Source organism: Kwoniella shandongensis, chromosome 9 (assembly GCF_008629635.2).
Source record: "Kwoniella shandongensis chromosome 9, complete sequence".
Lineage (NCBI taxonomy): Eukaryota > Fungi > Basidiomycota > Tremellomycetes > Tremellales > Cryptococcaceae > Kwoniella > Kwoniella shandongensis.
Window position 1 is genome coordinate 979898 of NC_089295.1, and position 17359 is coordinate 997256.

Here is a 17359-nt window from a genome sequence, read left to right on the forward strand (position 1 = left end):
AGTTGCTATGAGACAGTGTGTCAAGAAGAAGCCAAGTTCGTCGCTCTTATATGTTCATGTTGTTGTGTGTTTATCGTCGTCGCTGGGGCACCTCAAGTTGACCGGTAGACCGGATTGCCAGAGCACCGAGCGATCGAGCGAGTGACCGACGACGACCCCGCCGGCGTACTAAGTGGACTCCCGGCCCACAGTGGCTATTCATACCTAAGACAAGCAGCGCGATGACTGATTCATTCAAACTGTGCATATTATACCATCACATCATCACCATCAACAACTCGAATGATTATATATATGTATCAAGTCGGACAACGGACGGACAATGCACTACCACAACTATTACTTCACGATCACAACCAACCATGAACTACAAATTCTCCCCTGGGTACCCCTGGGTGACCCCTCCAGAGCTCCGAGCTTAAAACAAAACTCCCATGATCTTTTGAAACTTTCCTTCTGGCTTGAATCTCTCCGCGTCAAGGACAGCGAGCTCATCAAGCTCCCGACGACCCGTGTGGAAGTCGATCTCGTCAAGAGGCACCATCTTGGTCTTCTTGACAATCTTCCATCCGAGCCAGGCGAAGAAGAAGATAGGAAGGGCTATATGACGAGGTCACCCCTGTCAGCGACTAATTCATGCATGACAGACACATGTCCCACTCAGGTGGATGGAGCAAGAAACTCACTGATATAAGCAGCGAAGAAGTCGGAAACGTCCCAGTTACCCTTGAGGAAGACGGTGAAACCGTTGAACTGTGTGGGGTCAGACACATGATCAGTACATGCGATGTCGTAACACTGCCGAATGATTCAACTCACGAGAATGATCAAGGTAAAGAAGATGAGACCGTACCACGACAACCAAGGTTGAAGTGGCGCTCGGTAGGGGAACTCGTCTCGACTGAGACCTTGTCTCTTGAGACCGTAGTAGAATCGGAGGTAAGCGATGAGAATAGCCCTGGATGACAAAAATCACAGCGTCAGTCAAGCGTGTACTCAGATCTGGCCAGCGTCAAAAGCGTACTCACCACCAGGTAATGATACCAGTGATAGCTGAGAGGTTGTATAACCAGTTAAAGGCGGTGACAGCGGAATCGCCACCAGTGTTCATGTAGGCGAGGACACCAAAGATTCCGGTGATCAGGACAGCATAGATAGGGAGACCTCGCTTCGTACATCGTCGGAAGATCCTTGGCATCTGACCCTCAAGAGCAAGAGCGTAGAATGTACGAGAAGCGGCGTAAAGATCCGAGTTACCAGCTGACCAGGCGGAGATGAGGAGGACAGCGTTGATGATGGAAGGGAGCGCCTTGATACCAGCGTTGTTGATAGCAATGACGAAAGGAGATGCGGTAGCATCACCACCACCGTTAAGAAGTCGGTCGTCGTTGTAAGGGACAAGAACGGAGATGATGAAGATACCGCCGACGTAGAAGAAGAGGAGTCGGAAGAAGACTCGCTTGATCGCTCGAGGAACAGTCTTCCTAGGGTTCTGGGCCTCACCGAGAGTAGTAGCGATGATCTCAGTACCGATGAAACTGAAGGCGGCTTGGACGAAAACATTCCAGAAGGCGAGGAACTGTCCCCATCGACCCTCGATGATATCGTCACCACCGTTGATCGAGATGTGATTGAAGGGACCGGGGTTTCGCCAGTATCTGAAACCGATCGCATCGTGGGCAGGACCTCCACCGCACATGAGGACGAGACCGAGGATAATCAGGCCGACGATAGCGATGACCTTGACGGCGGAGAACCAGAATTCGGCTTCTCCGTAGGCACGAGCTCCCATGAAGTTGATCAGCCAAATCATGACGAGACATACGGTGATGTAAACGGCCGCATTCGTAGTGGTGTCCCAATAAGAGATGACGATGGTGGCCGCGACGATTTCCGTGGGAATGGTGATGGCGTAAGAGTACCAATAGTTGAGACCGACAGCGAAACCGAGAGCAGGATCAACGAATCGAGCAGCGTAGTGAGTGAAAGCACCAGCGACGGGATATAAAGCGGCCATTTCTCCAAGTGCCACCATCATAGCATAACTAAGTTTGGATAATTTTTGGGTCAGCTCAACCTCTACTCTCGCTTTTCCACTTTTCGCTTGAACATATGCATAAACCAAGAAAACGATACTCACACCATCGAAGCCATCAAGATGTAACCCAACCATACACCGACAGGACCTCCACTAGCCAATGCTGAACCGGAACCAACGAAAAGACCTGACGAACAGATGAAATCAGCTTTTTGCGTCCTACCATAAACGGCACATCGGATGAATGGTTGGTTACTCACCAGTACCGATCGCGCCACCGAGGGCAATCATGGCCATATGTCGTTGTTTCAAAGAACGGTGAACAGCGCCCTCTGCGGTGTTGGCACCTGCACGGGAGATGTCAGTAATGAGGCCTCGCTTGTGCTGTCTGAACTGTATGAAACTCACCAGGACCGTCGACAATCAGGTTGTCGCCATTATAACCACCCTTCTCGCCGTTAGCGGCACCGACATCGGTGACTGTCGCAGCTGTACCCTCGCTCTTTTTCGCCTCGTACGAGTTGGCGTCGTCGAGGCCCTTCTTGTCGTTACGACCGAATATGGCCATTATGAAAGATGCTCTATGTTATATCCGGTGGGATGATCAAGTGAGAAGAAAAGGAAGATGCAATGATAGCTCCAAATTGGTCGACAGCCAGACAGACGGACAGACACAAAGCTATTTTTCCGGCCGTAAATGTTTTTGTTCGTTTTCGCTTAACGGTCGGTTGATCGGGTGGAACGGAAAACTTGGAGAGAAAAAAAAAAGACGAAGCGATTTACGGGAGAGTGTGAGTTTGCGTCGTTTCGGCTTTCCTAACCGATTGACTGATTGATTACTGGTTATGAATCAATCTAAAGCAAGTGTTTGTCACTGTATTGATTGGAAGAAGAACAGCGGGAAAGGGGTCAAAAGTCAGACGACCTTTACACGAGTGCGCAGGTATATATATATATATATATTATATTCTCGCAGCTGCATTAAGCATATGTACCGTTCCGACTTTCGTTACAGCACACGACCTGTCTCTTCTCGCTCCAATGCGTCAATTCCCATCAGCCAACAGGAAATAGTTTCTCGCTTCTTATCTCTCTGCGCATACTCTGAAAAAGACATGCGTCATGGTCATCTGTTCTGTTATATACATACACATCATTGCTTTGGCATCTCGCCCAATCAGACCGTTATAATGGAGTTGGGGCAGATGACGAGAAAGTTAATTTTAGATCTACTGTGACAAGTGACCGTCCGATCACTTGAAGTGTATCAAGTGATAAGCATGCATATGGCTCCAAGATCCTTGCTCTCTTCCAATCAGAATCAGATTTGATACTAGCTAGAGAGGATCGCGTGTTGTTGTACATGTGGAGCACACTACTACGCTCGCTAATCGCTTGCGGCAATGAAAACAATGAGAACCGCTCCTCTCGGAGATAACGGCCAAGACTTTGTGATTTCTATTTTGGGGGCACACGCTAAAAACGGCATAATGACGTCAAGCATTATAGTCCTAATCCTTCACAACTGTTCTATAGGCTGCTGCCTGCAATACCACAAGTACTACATACTAACCGCCACGGGTTGGCGTCTAATAACAAAGTGGATCTTATCTATGTATCTGTCCCCGCGGGAACGGGTTGGCAGCGCCTGGTAGGCATCTTCACACGTGTATCCGTAACACGTTTGATAAGAAGGGTACACCTACGGTCCTCGCTCGGAGGAGTGATCAAGTTACATCCTCTACCCATTATTGTACATGCCTGATTTAACCAATACAATATACCTATCATTGTACCTTCCCCGCAGTGGCCGTACCCCCTAACTCTGCAGAATCTGGACTTAACAAAATCACTTGGGCACCCTGAGAACTACCACCATTCAGGGTCAACCAGTTCAAGGGATCGATGGGACTGGGACCACTCGACGACGGGTTACTCGAATCAGCTCTTCTAACATAGCCTCGCTTTTGATCCAGTATATCGTGAACCGTGACGCCGGTATCCGCTTGACCTCGCTGAGCCTTATCCAGTTCGCTAGCTAAAAGTCCATCAGGGTGTGTTTGGGGGAACCAGAGCAAACTCGATGACAATTTGGCATTGAGTGAGACCATAGTCGTCTGAATGACCTGGTCGCAACGAGGAGCCGTCTGCCACGGGCCAGCTACGGGGGCGTTTGGGCAAGTCTCCCTTTCGAGCGAGTGCTCCATCATATCCAGCATCGCAAGATGTTTTGCGGCCATCACAACACGCGTTGCAAGAGAAGAGTATGCCATTCTGTGAGACATCGGTCAACATACGTTGCCACAGAGCACTGTTTTGAGACTCACTTGAACACAGCAATCTCTGATCGGTGGACCTGCGCCATCGCCTGGTCGCCGGTCTGCAAAGCATTCTGGTAGAATAGGAGTAAAGTACGCGTAGCCGTGAAAAAGTAGCTGAAAGAGGAGTAAGCACAGATGTCAATCCGCTTTCCCGAGGACCTGCTTACACTACTGACATGTCAGCACGGTTCAAGAGGTCACTAGCAATTACTCACAGGAAGCCATGGGTAGCAACATGTACGAGATATCGGCGCTGCTGCTAACAATGAGATAAACAATGTTTAGAACCGCTCTAGCCTCGCTCAATATTCGTGTCGTGGACGGGCACTGGGGATCGGCCAAATCGGCAAATGGCTCGTGGAGAAATATCGCGGCAATATGAGGCACGAGGTGCGCGCTCTACGTCCGAATCAGTGCTGCTATTGAGGGCTAGTACTCACGATTAGATCCGCATCAATTCCCTTCGAATAGCCATTCCTGTATTGAACAGGGTCGCGAAGCGATGGCGGAAAGCTTAAGCTGAGTGGACGTCAGAATACACCAAAGATGAACCAATGATTCACTGACCCAAATGCAGCTATGTCACTGTCAATTTGTCGGAACTCTGGCAACTGACACGCAAGTAGTCTCTCGCTTGGGTCCATGCTTCGACAACGCCGAGTGAATTTTGTAGCACGCATGAGGAGAGCGTTACCTGGAGATATTTAGCGAAAGAATCGAGGCTGTAAAACCTACTTTTCACCAGCATGACGTAGCCATCTGGGACAGGATGACTGAAATGTAAGCGATAGAATTTGCGCGGCTACTCACCTGGTATAAAACTCAGGGCTGTGGAACGATTGTGGGTTCTTGTTAATGTACATCTGGTCAAGAGTAAGCTCAGACAGTTTCACCCTACACATCAAAACCGGAACACTTACTCCTAAGTCGAATTCCTCCCGGCTTCCAGGTAGCTTCGAGTTCTATTCACATGATTAGCGTTCACTCTACTCTGCTCAGCAATCCGACTAACCAATTCATCGATCGGGAGGCAACAAGGCCAACCAGACGACGCTGAAGACGAAACGTCAAAGAAGAACACATAAAACACAGTCGCAATTCGCTCTTCGCGCTCCGCGTCATTTTTTGGAGGATCGAGAATAGACTTTTTGATGGTGGGCATGCTGAACGAGATATCGGGGTTTTGGTTAAGCAATCCAAGGCAGACAACAAGCCTCGTCGCGGCACCAATTAACATCCATCCGTCTATCCAGCTGCGGATGATTTCAGTGACGAGGTAAGCGTAGAGTGATGCAAAGACATACCGTGCATTCGATTGGGACCAATGGGCAAGAATAAGCTACGCGGAATGTGAGCAATCCGATGACTGATCGGATCGAGATGTGCTTACCATTGCTTGGACTAAATCAAACAAGCCTTTCCCGTTCATATGGTCGTACTTTAAAGCTGCAATCGCGTACATTGCATTTCTTTCCGAGAAGCAAGGGTCGTCGCTGATGTTGACATCAAATCCTTTGCCTCTGGCTCGTCGTGAATCGTCGCTGTACTTTGCGACGTTCTCCTGACCGGAACGAACTTTGACGGCAGCCGAATAGCTAGACGCAGCCGCGCACATAGCGTGGAGCAGAGCCCGGTGGGGGAAATCGGCATGGGTGGGTGGTAAGGCAAGACGCGTGAGAAAGGTTTGTCGGTGGATGATCCGACCTATTGAAGGAACCATAGTGAAGAACGTTTCGACCCTGTCTCAAGATCAGCAGGTGCGAGATGGCATGGTGGGTTGCAGACCTACAGGTGGTCGACCATAGCTACAATGTCGGATGTCAGTACTGTTCTTATGCGTGCCAAACATTCATTCAACTCACCTGGAGTCGGTAGTGTAGGAGGCCATCCAGGCCACAATAGATCCAAGAATGCACCGCCCATCTTGCCAGCTTCATCATCGATCCCTCCAGCAACCGATGCCGCAAATCCAGCTCCATTGATTGAATCGCCTGCAGCCGAAGGCATGCCAAAGTCGAAATCAATCGAAGGCGGATCACTGGTAAAGGAGCCCATCGCAGAGTTGTAAACCTCCTTCAGGATGTTCGTGGGAGTGTCGCCCTTCATGATATTGGTAGGGGTTTCAAAAGGACCGGACCACAGGCGGGGCTCCTTGAGGGACGCGGAAGTGCTGCTCGCGGTTCTGGGGACGGAATTGGGACCGCTAGCCGATCCTGTATTGTCGGCAGACAATGGCGGAGCCGTAGACGTTGAACTGAGAGCTTGTTGTAATTCGACTGTAGGGGTGATCAGTAGTTAGATGGGTCATAATACTATTTCCAGGTTTACTCACAGACTTTGTTTTCCAACCGCTTGATGACATCCTGTGGATCTTCATCTTCAGCGCGTTCCTTCCGTTTCGAACCCTTATCTCGGTGTGTTGGGAGAACGTGTTCCTTGTCAACCGATGAGTCTTCTTCGTCTCCTTCCAATGCCTCGTCGTCGTAGAAACATTGAATGCCTTTTGCGTCTCTCTCTTCGTCCGGATGGGTTCGAGCCAGAAAGTGATAGCTCCGTACACAGGAAGAACAATGAGGTTTCCCTGCATCGCACTTGATCCGCCTACGACGACAGGGAAGGCATGCGGCGTTCCGTTTGAGCTGAGGCAGAGATCGGTTTAGCTTGCGCTGCTTTGATGGGTTTGGGTTCGAGCGCGGTGTTGGATCAGTGATAGGTGACATTGTGGGTGGTCAAGGCGAAGCGAGATTGTGCGAAGAGCGATACGATGGGCTGAGTTCGGTATATGCAGCAGAGGAATGAGGTTATCACACGAGAACGATAGATGTCTCGTTTTGTGATAGTCAAACCGCTGTGTCATAAATTACGTTGAAGCGGTTGACCACGATTTGGCTTGATCCGATTGACTGTTTTCGGTGGCAAAAAGGAAGATGGGGATGTCCTTCTTCTTCTTCCAGTAGTAGTAGTAGTGTAGTAGTGGCTGAGTCTCTGGTCGTGGACTATTATAGCTGTAAGCTACCCAAGGTGAGAAGAAGATGTGACGTTGCACTCACTGTGTCGCGATGAGCAAAGACGGGGTTAAAGAATGACCAAAGCAATCGGCAAACCGGCATCAATTACAGCAACATCAGCAACAACAAAAGACACAGACCGAAGGCTGTGAAGATCGAGACCGAGGCAGTTGATAAGCTCTGATCTCCACGCACACGGAAGAAAATATTTGCCACGTCACACACACTGCTCTCAATGTTGTCAACTGAACCCCTTACTCAAATCGCAACCAAACAACGGTGGCAGTAGTGATCATCATAGTGCATAGACTCTATCTTTCTCGGTGGCCCACAGTCCGGCTCGCCCTCGCAATTCACAACATAACGGTATAACGGTTTCAGCCGCGACAACCCGGATTTCACCAGCACCATGCCACCACGAAAAGCAAGCGGTTCTCGCCAACGCGTAGGACAAGTCGTGTCTCCGGTTCCTACAACTTATCCGGGTCTGATCAATGGCAAAGGGATGGAGGAGGACAAGTGGCAAGCTTGCAAAGAGATTTTGGAGCAGGTTTACAAGGCTAAACATGGAACGTGAGTTGTAGGGTCACAGCAAGGTGATACTTGTCATGCTGATTGGAACCAAACACAACGGCCAGTCGCAAGCTGGCGGACATCTTTCGTGAACTGCCGGATAAGGAGTTGTATGAGGATTACTACGAAGCTATCCCAGAACCGGAATGTCTCGACAACATAGCAGTGAGTTGCAGGAAACATGAGTCTGTTGTACTGAGCGCGGTCAAACTTAGACGCAACTCGCGAATCAAATTTACCCGAATCCTGAACTGTTCTTCAAACAGCTTCATTTGGTCTTCCTCAACGCAAAGCATTGTGAGTTCTGGTTTGATGAGACAAAGCTGACAACAGACAACGAGGACGAGTCTTTGATCTGGGGGGATGCCAAACGGTTAGAGGTAAGTCAAGCAGCTCGATAGCTTCTGCTGACAACATCAGGATCAAATACAACAGGAATGGAAAACCAGAGCGGAAGCCGGTATCTTCTCCTCACCCGATCCATACCACAGTAGTCCTGTCAAGCCTGGCAGAAAGCCTAAACGAGCTACTTCGGCCAATCCCAGCAAGTCATCCACGCCGCTCCCAGAACCGATCAAAGCTCCAACGCCCCTGCCAGAACCACCCAAAGCCGTCACACCCATCCCCGAAGTCCCGACTCCCAAGCCCGTTCCCGTGATTGTTCCGCCCGTCGTGGCGGCCATGACTCGCACGCAAAGTGACCCTCGACCTCCCATCTCCCACGTATCTCCCAGTCCGTCTGAGCAGTATCGGCAACGCAATCAGAACAATGACGACAAGAGAATAATGGCAGCTCGAGACGCAACTCTGCCCAGATGGCAAGGCCCTCAAGCTGTATTACCAGGCGCTGCGAACATCGTCCCGGGGAGCGGATGGTTTGGGGAAGGTGCACCTGATTATGAAAGAAATGCTGGGGGATCGAGCCATTGGCCAGAACGAATAAAAATTGTGCTGAACGCTGTCGGAAGCTACAGGGATCCAAGGTAGGTCGGCTGAAGGGAAATAAAGCTAATCCGAAGCGGACAACGTCTCGCTGAGGTCCTCGATCTGATCCCGTCTGTCGCCGATATCCCTTACCTCTCCTTTCAAGTGAGTGCAGCCAATATCGACGGCACTGACATACAGCATCCCCTTTCCTTCGCGTCAATCGACGCCGCTGCGAAAGGCTCTCGATATCCCAGCCTTCGCGACTTCGACATGGAGATGTCCAAACTATTCGAGAAAGGCAGACGTTGGTTCCCAGATGGATCTGCTGAGTATGGGAAGGTCCTCGTGTTGCAACGGCTGTACAACGCCCTCACTGCGCCATATCCGATGAACGTTCCCCCTTCAGGTGTTCCTGCTCCTTCTACGACCCTCTTTGCTTCGCTACCTGCTGGACCTGGAAATGCGAGATCCCTGCATGAGACTACTCAAGAGCTGAGAGCCGGAGCTGCTGAGGAAGAGGTTGGATTTGGTATCACCACCTTCAGGGTCGGGACGAAAGATCGGAACTTCACAGAGGAGGCCAGGTACAAAGGCATGTCATATCGTGTTGGTGAGTCGATCACATGTGAGCTTCGCTGATTGCAGGTGACTACGTTCACCTCATCAATCCCGATGACGCGACGAGACCCATCATCGGCCAAATTTTCAAGACTTTTGTGCCGACGAGGGGGTTCAAGACGCACCATGTCACCGTCTGCTGGTACTACCGTCCGGAACAGGTGAGCAAAATGAACTCGTCTGTACGCTGATGATATAGACTGTTCATCCGGCCGATAGAATGTTTTATGAAAGGGAGGTGTTTAAAACAGGCCACTTTTGTGACCACCCGGTAGAAGATATCCTTGAAAAGATTTCCGTTCAATTCTTCGTCAAGTATATCAGAGGACGCCCTCGTCCAGGAGAATACTACCCTGGTTGGCCACTTTGTAAGTCCACAAACCGTGACAAGCCTGACTTTAGATGTCTGTCATTCGAGGTTCAACGATCGCGAATATATCACCGTGCGCATCAAAAACTGGAACAGTTGTATCCCTGATGTGAGTGCGAATCTATTGAATTAGCCTAACAATGCCAGGACTTACGACAAACCGATTTCATGTCCGTCATTCCATTCGAACGCATCATCGACCCTCCGATGGTGAAGTCGCCATTTTTGCTGGGCGTTCAAGGTCCTGGATTCGTCGGGGAGCCGCGAAAAGCACCTGGAGGTGGAGGTGAGGAGGACGAGGAAGATGAGGAAGAGAGACAGCAGAAGCGGAAAGAGAGGACAGTCAGGCCACCGGCTCCATTGCCAGCTGCATCATATGCGCCACCACCGACAGTGCCCGGACCGTCCCGGCTAACAGCTGCCACCCCTACCCCTCCGATACATCGCCCTGCAGCTCCTCAATCTGTTAGCGCTTTTCCCACCCGTACGATAGCTGCTATCATGGGCGGTCCACAAGTCATGGAACAAGTGGCGATCAAGGAGACTCTTCCACCAGATACAGGTGAGCGAACAGTTCTCGAGCGTGGCTGACCTCTAGCGCGTCTGTTTGAACGAGACTCTCGTGGTCAAGTGTTGTGGTTTTCTGGACCTCCTTTAGCACCAGGCACGATACCCATCCCACAACAACAAGCACATTCAGTCGAATATCTCACGTATTTGACAAAAAGGAAACGTGGAGATCTCAGCCCTCCAACTGTCCGGGCAAAACGCGTGCTGCCACAGAACGGCTCCGTGAAAGAAGAGGGAGAAGAGGATCTGAGTCAATTGTGGTGGGCTCAAGGTCAGAATGCAGACCAAATTGCAACGAGTCTTCAAGCAATGATGGATTCTGTATGACTAGTAGTGGTGAACGATATGTAATGATGTTATGTCACGTGCATGTTGAGAGCGACGTAAGCTGATGAGGGCCCCGCACATCCATTTGAGTTTGGGTCATTATTTCCGCCGCTCTTTCTTTGGAGCTCACCGTTCATACGCATAACATCACCTCAACAACAATCATGCGAATAGCACTGGCACAAACATCACCTATATCCGCTCCAGAGGGACCTCCTGATCTGGAGAAACCTCATTCCACCTCTCCTTTCCCAACCCTCGACCACAACCTCGCTGACGCAGTCAACTTTGTTGAACGAGCTGTGGCTCTCAATGCCGAGGTGGTGATCTTCCCCGAGTACTTCTTGCAGGGAATAACAAACGAGAACCGACAAGTGAGTGATACACGTGAGATGCAGAGCTGAGTGTAGTACCTCACTTTCCCCTCGCGGCATCTCATTGCTTTCCTTTGCGAGCTGGCAAAGAAACATAATGCTTGCATTACTGGAAGTATAGTCCACGGTACAAGAGAGTCTGGCGCACCGCTACCTACCGTCTCTCCATTCGCCCACATTCCCCTCCACGCCAATAAGCCTTCGACCAGCAAGATTACTCCTGCACAATTGGAATGGGCCAAGTATCTCGAAGCGAATCCGTTGTCTGCCGAGGAAAGCTCTCAACCGACTTTACGCAACACGGCGTTCTTCATAGATCAGAGTGGAGAGATTAAAGGGGAATACGTCAAGAGAAACCTGTGGCATCCTGAGAGGTGAGCTTATCATTTGCCAGTGACAACGCTGATGTGCCGTAGAGAATATCTGACTCCTGGTGAAGAGGAACACCAAGTGTTTGATACTAAATGGGGAAAGGCGGGACTATTGATTTGTGCGTGGAAGTGAAACCAACGTCCTGTCATCCAGCTGATAAATGTTTCGCAGGTTGGGACATCTCGCATCCTGCGGCTGCTCAAGAACTTGCTTCCCAGGGTGTGGACATCGTCTTTGCTCCCACGTTCTGGTATGCGACCGATAGTGAACCGTGAGTGTCGTAAGGGGTTACCTCTCCACCCGAGTGTACTGATGAACGGGAACAGGTTGATTCACAACCATCCCCATGCGCCTGATTACGAAACGAGTGTCGTCTCCGCTCTGTGTCTCGCGCGATCCTTCGAAACAGAGACAGTCTGGGTGATGTGCAATGCAGGTGGTGATGCTCGAGAGGGATTCATGGGTGGAAGTGGTATCTGGGCCCCACTACGCGGGAGGATAGGCGGGTGTGGTGTCGAAGCGGCGCTTGAGGTCGTGGACGTCGATTTGGCTGTGCTCAAGGTAGGTTTCAATTGCTGTTCACCCGAGCTAATGCCATTACTAGGATGCTCGAGAGACGTACAAGATTCGTGAGGATTGGAGTAAACGCCAGGCAACATAGGAACGACGCGCGTTGTGAATGCATGCTATGCCGAAGGCCCGGCACTGAGTGGTACAGCATGGTGTGTTCCTAGTCAAACAATGTAATACACCCACAAGCTTGGTACCGGTGTCACAGCTATTCTTGATACGATAAAGGACTCGCCGTCGGTCTTCCGAAAGCAATTCCCGAACAGCGCGGTCACCGATTCCAATCTAATTCAGATATCTAACATCCCTATATTCGAATTCTCACCGTTTAATAAGCCGTCCATTATAAAATTACTTGATCCGGTAATGATTCACGCAGCTTCATCAGAGATTCCCCCGTCTTGGTCATCATCAGGGGTTATCATCCTGCTTTGATCGTCACAACAAGGTGCTTGAAGCCATCTTTGATCATGTATACACCATCTACCAAGGTGATCCTCCATCGCCGAGCGAAGCATAGCTGTCCGGGACGTCTATAAAAGGGAGCGATGAGGAGCGTGTACTGATGAACCCCACTCACTCACTCACTCACTCATTATCCGCATCTCATTCTATTCGCCTCACTGACCATCCATATTGACAAACACAACTTGCATTTCCGCACAAATCCTCCAACCATGTCTCTCCAAAACATCATTGTCTTTGTCTCGACCGGCAAGCAAGGTCAGGCTACCGTGCAGGTAAGTTGACATTCGCTAACTAATAAGCGGAGCCTTTTACTGATTTGTTTCTGCAAAAAGGCCTTGAGCGACCTCGGCAAATTCAAGATCCTCGCTGTGTCGCGTGATCCTTCTAGCGAGGCTGCCCAGGCTCTCGCAAAGATCCCCCGAGTCGAGGTTGTCAAGGGAGAAGTTGGTGACCACGAGCATCTCTTCAACCAACCTATCCACGGTGTTTTCTTCGTTCAGATGGGATTCGATTTCCCTGCCGTCCTCAAAGATGGTGAGTCGATTCGAAATGAGATATTTCGTGCCATAGACTGAGATTGAGCCATCGTATAGTCGGTAGCTTGTTGGACTTGAGTGAGAAGAAGGGCGTCAAGCACGTCGTCTTCTCCGGCACCGATCAATGTGGAAAGCGAGATGTCGGTATCGGACACCCCTTGTAAGTACCATTGTATTATATCGATGGTGTAGTTTTTTGCTGACCGATTTTTTACACAGCCTCGATTGCAAGAAGGATATTGAAGACCTCGTCACGGCCAAGTCTTTCGACTGGACCATCATCCGACCCGTCGGTTTCCTCGAGAACTTCTACTGGCCTCCCTACCTTGACCAAGTCACCACCACTTGGAAGGAGACCTCTAACCTCGTCAAAAAGGTTATCTCAGTCATCGACATCGGTAAGATCACTGCTGAGGTGTTCGCCCACCCCGAGAAATGGGCCGGCAAAGCTATCAACATTGCAGGAGACTCCTTGACTCCAGCTCAGATGGAACTGGTCTGGAAAGAGACTACTGGGAAATCTCTCGACGCTACCGAGACCCCTCAGTTTCCCCCTGGTATGGCGGAGGCAATGGATGTAAGTTTTATTTTGATTCTAGATCGAGTCTCAGGTCGTGCACTGTCTTACTCACTTCATGCCGTAGTTCTTCAACAAGCACGAGTTCGAGGCCAGTTCTGGATGGACCAGGGAGAACTTCCCATTCGTCCTTGACCTCAAGGCTTGGTTGAAGCAGTCGTCCTTCGTCTCCGCTTAGTTCGAATGCGGTATTATGGGGTGGAGCATTTTTGTGGTACCTAGTCCAGAGAATCCAATGCATATGTTAGACATCGAAGCAAATTTTTGTTCCCCTAGGATGAGATCCCGCGCCCCATGAGCTTGCCACTTTTACAGACGCAAAATTAAAACAGGCAATCAGCATTTTGTTGTTTGGCGCAAAGTTAGTCCGTCTGAAGGGTTGCAACAAGCACATCGACACAAATCGTTGGCGAACCGCTTTCGGACTCTTTCAGAACACTGAGCAAGCTCCTGCCCGTCATGCATTATAACCATAAAAATCGTTTGAACGCGTAGTCCATTTTTGCTAGTATAGATGTGGAAGATTCTGCTTCCGCAACGCTATGTATCCGTCAGCGACGGTCTTCATGTTCACAACTTAACGTTACCTGACAATGTCTTGATCGATCACGATGTCATCGCGCTTACAAACTTCAGCGATCTGTTGCACGATATGATCCACCACTTCCTTGCACGTTCCCTCGTCGCCGGTCTGTCCGGGCATCGCTTTGAATGCGAAAAACTCTGTGGCGTCAGGATCGATGTCCGCGTGCTCAAGAGCTGGAATGGAATCGTCAGAAGGAGTAGTAGTGCTCGTCTCCGGAGCCTTGTTCCGTAGCGAGTATGTGCTGTATCTGGTCGACTCGTTCGTTGGGGAAAAGTTGATGAGGAATCCAGTGTTCTAACCATGAGCGCAATCCATCTTGAATGAAAACTTACCTCTTGGGGATCCCTGCTCGCTTCTTGCAGAGTCGACAAAATGTATGCGCCTATACCTCAGCTCGGTCCGCCTCTTGCTGACTCACCTTTTTGAATGGATGTGATTGATGCCAAGGGTATTCGGGTAAACTCCATCACCTTCTCCAGAGGGTAATTGAATGAAACGACGTAGATTGCGGCGCGAGTCTACGTGCGTAAGCGTCGTCGACGATGATAGACTTACCAATACCAGAATCTTTTCCTCCAGGGTCGGACTGATCTTGACACTGCGAGCTTCAGGTGATAGAAGCGTCCAACCAGCGATTCTCTCTTCACCATCGCTCAGTACTCGTGCCGAACAAGTTTCGACTAACGTCAGTTCAGTTCCTCTTACTCCACAACTCACTTGCTACGGTTCGAATACGCGAAAACTTGAGCACACTAGCGGCATCGGCACTCGTTAAGGTCTCTAAGAACTCGCTGAACACCGACAAATTCCGATGACCGAGAACAAACGATATCACCGCTTGGGCAAAGAAATCGGATACTGCCCCGTAAAACATGCGGCTGATGGAGCTGACACCATCATGTAGCTGACAGTCAGTTTAGCCTAGAACTACTTGCTTACCATTCCGGTGAGATCCCTTTTCCCGGTCCGGACGAAGTCCCCCTTGAGCGCGGATGTATGCGCGTAACACAAGCTTATCATATCGCCATTGTTTGCCCAGACTGACATCAGCGAAGCACAATCATCTATGACCTACCATCATTGAATACATTTTCAACCACAGGGCCGCTGGCCAGAAGACCGAGCTGAGTGAGCATAGTAGACAAGACACGCCTAGCGATTGCGGACTGAACCACGTTTGTGCGATCAAGACAATCGATGCAGCTGACGTCAGCGTTGTTCGGCTGTATAAGCTCACTTAGTTCTATAGGCCCCGCGTTGCTCCCGAATCGCTTCTCCTTGTAAGGTCCAGAGATAACCCATGGAGCCGAAGTCGAGTGAATCCACCAGCTCCGATATATTCTCCCACTTCATGCCATGACATTTGGCATGGAAATCGAACTCGGTATATGTGACGTCTTTCCGCTCTAGACTGTTGACAAGCTCCCGATAGCCCCCTGCTACCTCTGCCTCTCTTCCTTCCTGTTCTGACAAGTTGATGATGGTCTGAAGTCAGCGAAGAGCTTCAATGACTCAACTCACTATCGGCCCATATCGAGAAGTGAGATCGTTGAAGTGTAGATTTGCCACCGCATAGGTCTGATCTACTGGTTCGTTCAAAACCGGGGGAGGTTTCATCGAGTACGGCGACTGGGACCAACGAAGGGGTATCGAGCCTCGGATTTGCAAAAAGCTGAACAGCGATGATTTCTCCTCGACCTGCAAAAATAAGCTAACGAAGCTAAAGCTTGCAACTCACTTTCGCCCTGACAATCATCTCCGTCTCGACCATATTCGCCACATGTCCATCGTCGTCAATCCCCCGACGTTGGTATCGAAGACCTGCACGTTCTCGACTCCGTCGTGATACCACAATCAAGTCCACCGGAACGGACCCTAGAGATACATTCGGGTCCAAGGGGTTGGGCGGAATCGGGATTCTGAATGATGTCGATTGAACCCAGCCTTGCATCATGGGTATGACGTACGCATGTAACCCGAGATCGATGAAGTCCTTCATTAACGTTTCGTTCCAAAAGAATCGACGGTCCACTCGTCGCCAGAGAGGGACTTGAATGTCTGGTTCGATGAAATCATCATCGGCCAAGAGGGGTGGAGGCTGTTTTGGTATGGTGCCCGATGGAGAAGGTGGGAATAGGCTGTTTTCCTTGAGGATAAGATCCGCCAAAGCTACATGTGATGCAGTCCTTTTGGCTAGTATCTCTCGCTTGTGTTGTAAGCTATGAGTGAGGTCGAAATCGTAACTGAAGAAGAAGCCAGAATCGAATTCGCGAATGATCTGTCGCACGATCTTCTCTTCCAATTCCTGTCGCTGAGGGGGTTCACTAGGCGCAGCTTGAGACTTGCGCAGCTTTGGCATGAATTTGGTCCATTCACGGGTTTTCGGAGGGATTGGCGATTCGTCTGCTTCTGGGGTCTCGTCCGATGAGGCTTCCGACAAGTGATCCTCTTCCTTCGAAGCCACCCCAACCGCACGACCAGGTAATACCAGACTCCAACGAGTCTTGGCTTTTGGCTGGCGTGATTCCTGGACTGCAAGCAGATCTTTATGTGACTTGTTGGCAAGAGCAGGTACGAGCGGGATAGCGTGAATGTCGCCGAGGGTGCACACTTCGTGGGATCGCTCGGACCCCTGATCGTGAGTCGGGAAGAGAGGTGATGGCGCACGAGGGAAGAAAATTAAGAGATACGCAGCTGAACATTAGCCCAATTGGTAGCGAGCTATACTCACCATCCCATAATCTGACTACGCCCAGAATACCACCGATAATCAAATCTCCAGCTTCCCCATCAAAAGGTTCGACTTTGCCCTTTACTCCCCATCGGACCAGAACACCTTGACCGCTGTCTGGCGTCAGGACTATTCCTTCGTCATTGATACCAAGATTGAGTCGCCTGTGTAGTCTGGGAGGTAGCGGAGGTACTGTAAACCTGGGAGGTAAGGATGTGTGAGACATGGCGTGCTTGAATGTACAAGATGAAGATCGGAAAGGGGGTGTGATGTGGAAATCAAAACAAAGGAAGCGAAAGGTGACAACCTCCACCCCCCACCAGTGACGTCGTGTGAGAGATATCGACAGATTTCCATTCTTCTCAGCTAAACCTTGTTCGCCGCAAAGCACGA

At 50.2% G+C, this 17359-nt stretch overlaps 7 protein-coding genes across 7 annotated transcripts; 3 read left to right on the forward strand and 4 right to left on the reverse strand.

Moving 5' to 3' along the window:
• Positions 1-418: 418 nt before the first annotated feature.
• On the reverse strand, positions 419-2606 carry CI109_105276 (uncharacterized protein; the record flags this gene model as incomplete). The annotated part of the gene is made up of 7 exons (XM_032003299.1): positions 419-600; positions 687-753; positions 820-958; positions 1029-2045; positions 2141-2225; positions 2299-2385; positions 2447-2606. 7 exons carry the CDS (start codon positions 2604-2606, stop codon positions 419-421), a joined length of 1737 nt encoding a protein of 578 aa, XP_031862621.1.
• A 1219-nt stretch (positions 2607-3825) lies between these two features.
• On the reverse strand, positions 3826-7079 carry CI109_105277 (uncharacterized protein; the record flags this gene model as incomplete). Its single annotated transcript, XM_065967624.1, has 13 exons — positions 3826-4312; positions 4366-4473; positions 4571-4686; positions 4800-4878; positions 4927-4944; positions 5170-5222; positions 5280-5321; positions 5372-5612; positions 5664-5698; positions 5750-6098; positions 6149-6164; positions 6222-6635; positions 6692-7079. 13 exons carry the CDS (start codon positions 7077-7079, stop codon positions 3826-3828), a joined length of 2346 nt encoding a protein of 781 aa, XP_065823696.1.
• Positions 7080-7776: 697 nt separating this feature from the next.
• CI109_105278 (uncharacterized protein) lies at positions 7777-10752 on the forward strand (the record flags this gene model as incomplete). The annotated part of the gene is made up of 8 exons (XM_065967625.1): positions 7777-7940; positions 8006-8105; positions 8156-8320; positions 8376-8923; positions 9122-9477; positions 9761-9853; positions 10097-10417; positions 10514-10752. The coding sequence occupies 8 exons, from the start codon at positions 7777-7779 to the stop codon at positions 10750-10752; spliced, it is 1986 nt and encodes a 661-aa protein (XP_065823697.1).
• Positions 10753-10916: 164 nt separating this feature from the next.
• On the forward strand, positions 10917-12159 carry CI109_105279 (uncharacterized protein; the record flags this gene model as incomplete). Its single annotated transcript, XM_065967626.1, has 6 exons — positions 10917-11126; positions 11208-11500; positions 11543-11616; positions 11670-11769; positions 11825-12059; positions 12103-12159. The coding sequence occupies 6 exons, from the start codon at positions 10917-10919 to the stop codon at positions 12157-12159; spliced, it is 969 nt and encodes a 322-aa protein (XP_065823698.1).
• Positions 12160-12745: 586 nt separating this feature from the next.
• CI109_105280 (uncharacterized protein) lies at positions 12746-13827 on the forward strand (the record flags this gene model as incomplete). Its single annotated transcript, XM_032003304.1, has 5 exons — positions 12746-12808; positions 12869-13070; positions 13130-13232; positions 13292-13649; positions 13717-13827. The coding sequence occupies 5 exons, from the start codon at positions 12746-12748 to the stop codon at positions 13825-13827; spliced, it is 837 nt and encodes a 278-aa protein (XP_031862626.1).
• A 286-nt stretch (positions 13828-14113) lies between these two features.
• Positions 14114-15109, reverse strand: CI109_105281 (uncharacterized protein; the record flags this gene model as incomplete). The annotated part of the gene is made up of 4 exons (XM_065967627.1): positions 14114-14189; positions 14237-14529; positions 14791-14840; positions 14953-15109. 4 exons carry the CDS (start codon positions 15107-15109, stop codon positions 14114-14116), a joined length of 576 nt encoding a protein of 191 aa, XP_065823699.1.
• Positions 15110-15468: 359 nt separating this feature from the next.
• On the reverse strand, positions 15469-17192 carry CI109_105282 (uncharacterized protein; the record flags this gene model as incomplete). The annotated part of the gene is made up of 3 exons (XM_065967628.1): positions 15469-15720; positions 15974-16845; positions 16967-17192. The coding sequence occupies 3 exons, from the start codon at positions 17190-17192 to the stop codon at positions 15469-15471; spliced, it is 1350 nt and encodes a 449-aa protein (XP_065823700.1).
• Between the last annotated feature and the right edge of the window lie 167 nt (positions 17193-17359).